The sequence below is a fragment of the Vitis riparia genome, chromosome 4 (genome assembly GCF_004353265.1).
Source record: "Vitis riparia cultivar Riparia Gloire de Montpellier isolate 1030 chromosome 4, EGFV_Vit.rip_1.0, whole genome shotgun sequence".
Taxonomy (NCBI): Eukaryota; Viridiplantae; Streptophyta; class Magnoliopsida; order Vitales; family Vitaceae; genus Vitis; species Vitis riparia.
This window is the reverse complement of record NC_048434.1, coordinates 7,552,216-7,558,450: the sequence shown is the minus strand read 5'-3', so window position 1 is coordinate 7,558,450 and position 6,235 is coordinate 7,552,216. Positions and strand designations below refer to the sequence as shown.

Here is a 6,235-nt window from a genome sequence, read left to right as displayed (position 1 = left end):
ATTTTAAAAAATGGTTAGCAAACAGGGCCATGGCTTTTATTTCTACCCTACATTGGGCAAATGTTGCAGTAGTCTATGAACTCTTGCCACTATAAGTTGTTTCATAATAATTTTCTACACGTTGAAATTCTAAAATTTTTAAATTAAAAAATTTCTATTACAAAACATAAAGTTTGGTTCACAAAGTTCTAAAATTTGTAAATTCAAATATTAAAATTCTAAATTTCTAGAATTTCTATATAGCTGCAAATCATTAACTTGGCGTCAAATTCATTACAAAGCATAGAGTTTGGTTTACATGGAATCTTTAGGCCTTCATGGCATTAACTTGCATTCAGCAATGCATGGAATCTGAAGTTCAAAATGCTCAAAATATATCAGCTGCTTCCTGAGAAATATCGCCTTTTTCTCATCTAAGGTTCACAGTCATTCTCTCGGCCAATCTTTGCCTGCAGATGATTTTGATCATTATTTCAGCAATATATTGGTGCTTTTCTCTTCCTTGCTTTTCTCTAAAAGCACAAGCACAATTTTCTAATAGAGATTTTATTTTGACTCACCAGCCATAGAGGGGACTCTGGAATGAAGAGAGACCTACAAGCTGTACTATAACTGGAATAGCTCCTGACAGTGTATCAGATAGAAGGTTGTTCTGTAAAAACTACCACTAGATCACATTAATACAGAGCAAGTGAAAAGAACTTACCTATTACCACCAATATATGCCAATTGAAATGAGCTATAATGAGATACATTAGTGTTGAACCAATAGTTAGCATGAACTGCAGAATCCAAAATACCAATTGTTAGCAAATAATCCAGAAGATGAATGATGGTTCAAAACTTAAGATGGTTTGTACTACAACAATTTTTGAAAAAAGAAAAAAACACACTACTATTTCGGGATGCCAAGAAAGCTAACAAAAAAGCTACAAAAGAAACTGGCTCAGTTCAATCAAAGGTACAGCTAATTCCTTTTTCTGTAACATCAGGACTCAGACTCATTCCCATTCTTAAATTCCAACATTCCAGTCGTCCCTAATTATATACTCACCACAAGTTGAGGCCATTGACAAAGAAATAGTTGCAGTTAAAGCTATAATCAGTTGTGTCGACGATTTTAAGATTGAATGCAAGCACACAAGAAAGAACGTGGGAAAACAAATAAATTGGTAAAAGCCCTGAAGAGAAGCAGAGTGATGGAGAGTAACTGCAACCAACAATCTGGATTATGAGTTAGGGACTCACTTTTGTAACTTCAACAGCTTTCCCTTGCAGCAAAGCTAAAACAGAAGGGGCCAGATCAGCTACTGAAGTACAAATATCTGTATCCTTATATACCAGCACAGATAGCACAGACACTGCTCCACTTTTTATGTAAGGAGATGAACCAGAAAGGTAGCTCATTATCTGAACATTATGCCACAATTAGCCATTAAAAGGAAGCAGCAGCCACTCATTGCGACCATTGATATAAAGAGGTCAAAATAGTTAATTAATAGTCATAATTACCAAAACTATCTCAAACTCGTTAAAAAATTAGTAGATAGATATTGATTTCAAGTATTGCATTATAGGATTTATAGAAGCAAGGAACAAGAGTGGAGTTCGCCAATATATCCAACAAAGTTTGCTTGTAAGGATTTTTTTTCCCATTTCACTCCCCGTGATAGTTTTTTTCCTCATAATAGTAAGCTTGTCAACCACGAAGGGTTCCAAAGGGATGTTTTTCTAAAGTGAAAGAGTTCAATTAATTATGTTCAACTTTATTACTATTATTTTCCTCCAACAAATGGTGCTTCACCATCAAAATAATTGATAATTGATTAATGAAAATTACAGTACAAAACAAGTAGAAGCAACAACATTACATAGAGCATGGGAAAGAAAACCACATAAGTCAATTATTCTCCAAAGTAGGATCTGTAAAGTACTTGCCATACTTATCAGCTTCTGATGGGATACTTCAGAACTGAGAGATGATGAGTTTCCCAAGATGGAGCTTATCACAAGGAGTATATCATAAGCTATCTTCTGACTTCTTCCTTTGACTGCAAGTTACAAACCCTATTGCAACAAAAAAAACCCTAAACTTATCATTTAAGCAGCAATGTGTATATGTCCTTGTGCAGTGAAACTATCATAACAAAATATCAGAAAAGCATACAATCACCAAACAGGCCTTAACATTTTTAAGGCGAGACAAATGTTTCTAACATGTACAAAAGGGTTCATGGAGGAAAAGCTAGACTTCGATATAGGATACCTAATGATAATAAGAGTAACAACCAAGACCTAGCAGGAAGACAGCATCCCAAGAACTAAGGAGACAAAGGTGCCTATAATTCTGCAGTATCGATGCTCTCCTTTTAGCAAGGAAATCTGCTCCATTAGCAGCCAAGTGAAGTCAATAGAAACAACAGGTCTCAACAGCAGAAGAACCAAGAATATCACACAAAATTTAAATGTCATAAAGATACTTGAGAACTTCTCTTAACCTACTAATAGCAATGGATTGATAAGCTTTAATTTCAATTGCAAGCTGTTATGCTGTTCGAGTCCTGTGTTTAGGAAAAATTGTCACTGAGGTGCCTCTATTTATATTTTTCACCTGCTTTGCATCTGTGTTTGTGTCTATCCTAATATGTAGAAACTTGTTTATTGAATAGAACTAGACTTAATTTACAAAACAAATACAACATCCCTATAATTAAACCTGTTTTTGATTCACATACAAAGCTGTAACCTTTAGTTTTGGAAGATCCCAATTACTTTTGTTGCATGAATAAATAAAACCACAAAAATGAAATAAGAACAGGTGAATTACAAAATAAATCATCAAAGATTTTATAGATGTTATTTACACTGTAAGATACACATTTTTCAAAGGATAAACCAATATCAGTGAAATGCTAATGTCTACCTGATCTATTATTTGCCATAACATGCTCCCCTATGTTTTATGGGAATGTTGAGATTGAATGATCAGGTTTACTTCTAATTATTCTGGCCTCTAAACTATCTGATCTCAGCATTTATGGGAATGCTTCAGAATCTCCTATTTGGTGTTACCCACCCTGAGTTCTTGCTTCAACTACATCCTGCCATGCCATGATGTGAAATTTTTCCACCCAAGAGTGAAATTTTATAACACATCTTTAACTATATGATGCTAACATCCATCTTTTCAGCATGCCAAAATGCATGACAACATCCACTATTCAATAGTTGAACACATAGGTCTTACATTTCTTTACAATTCTATATGCAAAACAACTAGTTATGCATGATAACTTGACTCCTCATATTTCTATCAGGTAGAATAAATAAACATTGACTGCAATCTCCTCAACTTGGAAAACAATTTGGAACTTTTGGTATTAAAACACAAAATACTTTCTTCAAAAAGATTATATGAACACAACTTACATCCATTACTAAGCACCATCCAATGATAGGACCAAGGGTAATCATCACTCTTTTCAATCACCATATCCATCATAAAAAATCATGCAAAAAAACTTCTGAATTAGCAACATAATCCAACCTCCTGATTTCCTCCATTAAGTCTCCTAATCTCAGGTATATCTCTTCACAATGAGGGTGGGATCGATCCTCAGCATTGAAGGAATGCACCTCATTTTTAACCTCTATCCAACTCCAGCCAGGAACCTTTTTTACCCCTCTCTCCTTCATCAACCTCTTTATGCCAGCCTTTTCGTTCCACCTCCTGAGATGCCCAAACATGCTGGAGAGTAGAACATAAGTGCAATGGTCTTCAGGCTCTAGTTCTAATAGATGGCTTGCCACCTGACTCGCCAATTCTATGTCACCACAAGTTCTACATGCAGCAAGTAGTGTTTTCCACACCATTGCATCTGGCTGAAATGGCATTGCCTCAATTAATGCTTTTGCCTCATCTAGACGCCCAGCCCGCCCAAGCAGATCAATCATACAAGCATAATGCTCCATCCGAGGTGGAATCCCATAGTCAGATTCCATAGATTTTAGGAAAGACCAACCCTCTTCTACTAATCCAATGTGGCTGCATGCAGTTAGAACTGCAACAAAAGTTATATGATCCAGCTTCACTCTTCTATCTTTCATTAAGAAGAAGATATCAAGTGCAATTTTGCCTCGCCCGTGTTGCGCATAACCAAATATGAGTGAGTTCCATGCAATTGAGCTATCTTTTGGAGTTGCATCAAATGATTTTCTAGCATCTTCAATGACACCACACTTCGAATACATAAATATCAATGAACTGGCAACGAATCCATTTGGCTCAAAGCCTGATTTAAGTACTAGGACATGAACTTGTTGACCCAACTGGAGAGTTGCTAAATCCGAGCAAGACCTAAGGACAGCAGAAAAGGCATAGTGATCAATCACTACATACTGAGATCGCATATTCTCAAAGAACTTCAATGCATCTTCACTTAACCCACTTTGTGAGAATCCTGTCAAAATGGAATTCCAAGAGACATGGTCCTTGTTTTCCATGGATTCAAATATATTTAATGCTTCATCCATGGATTTGCTATGTGATTTGAGATACATGGCAATCAATGAATTAAAGATCGGTACCAAAAATTCCAATCCCCTTTTGATTACCAATCCATGCAAGGACTTTCCTTGGCCTTGATGTGCACCTTCAAAAGCAGCACTTATGACACTAGTGTATGTATAGATGTCTGGTTCAAACCCAAGCACTTGCATTTCAAGGAAGAGCTCAAATGCATCCTCTTCCTGATTATTTACTAGGTAAGCAGCCAGCATAGAATTCCATGTCACTAGATCTCGTGTCTCAATAGCACCATCAAACACTCTTTCAGCATCTTCAATGGACCCACTCTCTGAGTACGCTGTGATTATGGCATTGCACACAGTAGTATCAGATGCCAACCCATGCTTCACAATTTTAGCATGAACCTGCGTTGTCAATTTGTGCAAATCTGGGTCATCAAGCAATGTCAAAAGTGGAGCAAATGTCCCATCGTCAATCTCCACGCCCTCCAGCTCCATACAATCCAATAGCCAAAATGCAGTCCCCCGATCACCCACTTGAGCATACCCACTAATCAAAGCATTCCAGGTAACAGAATTACGAATATTTATAGACTTAAACACCTCAAATGCATCCTCAACTCTCTCACATTTCGCATACATGTCTAAGAGTGCACTACCTGCAAACACATTCCCCTCGTAACCCATCTTAACAATCATGGAATGCACTTGCTGCCCAACCTCAACATATCCAACACAAGCAACACCCTTAAGTATACTTCCAAAACTATACCCATCAACCGCAAACCCATATCTTTTCATGGATTTTAGAAACTCCAGTGCAGTCTCAAAGTTCCCAAAATTCACAAACCCTGCAATCATTGTATTCCAAGACACAGCATCCCGTTGCGACGTTTCATCGAACATCTTGCTAGCAATACGTATCTCTCCACATTTTGCGTATCCACTTATGATATTGTTGGCAGTGTATATGCTTGCAGTTGTTCCTGATTTGATCGCCAAACAATGGTTGACTGAAGCCCTGTATAAAGCGGTGAAAGAAGATTGACCGAGTGAGTGCAATGGCCTCATTCATGGGTGATTATTTTCTCAGTACAAATCTGGTAATATTTATTTTCTCAGGAAAAATTTTCAGGGAAAACAAAAGGACAATCTTTTTTATGCCAAAAGCTTCACTAGGACTAGGACAAATCTGCGTAAGAAAAGGCGAAACTGATCCTTGCGCCTACAACACCAACTTCTAATATTATAGCGTGTGGGGATTTTTGGCCAAATGCAATATCTTTTTAAAAATATGTTAAGTCTGTAAGACTTAATTTACCTTTTAAAAAATAATAATAATAAATTATCATTCTCAAATCTTATGTGCAATAAATTATTTTTACAATAATAACTATTATATAATTATTTTCTAAAAGAATTTAAAAATATTAAAATTATGTTTGGTTTTTAGAAAATACTAAAAAAGAAAAAAAATATTAAAAAATTTATTTTCTTATGATTGTACTATAAAAAATATCAAATGAAATCAAATATAATTAAAATTAATTAAAAACTTATATATTTTTAAATTATTTAATCTTTAAACCAATGAATTAAAATAAGTAAAATAAGATTAAAGTAATAAATAAAAATAATTTATTTTTTATTTTCTTTCTACTTTTTATTTGTATTTTCTTTTCTTTACATTTTCTCTCATATTTTTTAA

General features: G+C 35.3%; 1 protein-coding gene across 5 annotated transcripts; it reads right to left on the bottom strand.

Annotated features, from left to right (window-relative positions):
* Positions 1–240: 240 nt before the first annotated feature.
* LOC117912371 (putative pentatricopeptide repeat-containing protein At3g25970) lies at positions 241–5,770 on the bottom strand. 5 transcript variants are annotated; one of them, XM_034826932.1, is made up of 5 exons: positions 3,430–5,770; positions 1,944–2,067; positions 1,249–1,410; positions 561–782; positions 241–449 (listed from the first exon to the last, which is right to left on the bottom strand). In XM_034826932.1, the coding sequence occupies exon 1, from the start codon at positions 5,596–5,598 to the stop codon at positions 3,499–3,501; it is 2,100 nt and encodes a 699-aa protein (XP_034682823.1). In that variant the 5' UTR covers positions 5,599–5,770; the 3' UTR covers positions 241–449; positions 561–782; positions 1,249–1,410; positions 1,944–2,067; positions 3,430–3,498. The 5 variants fall into 5 exon arrangements, with proteins under 5 accessions (XP_034682823.1, XP_034682822.1, XP_034682821.1 ...); XM_034826931.1 differs by having other exon boundaries at positions 561–624; positions 707–2,067; XM_034826930.1 differs by having other exon boundaries at positions 1,249–2,067.
* Between the last annotated feature and the right edge of the window lie 465 nt (positions 5,771–6,235).

Bases quoted from the DNA above. Each gene is read 5' to 3' on its own strand.
- LOC117912371 (XM_034826931.1), bottom strand. From the start codon at position 5,598: ATGAGGCCATTGCACTCACTCGGTCAATCTTCTTTCACCGCTTTATAC.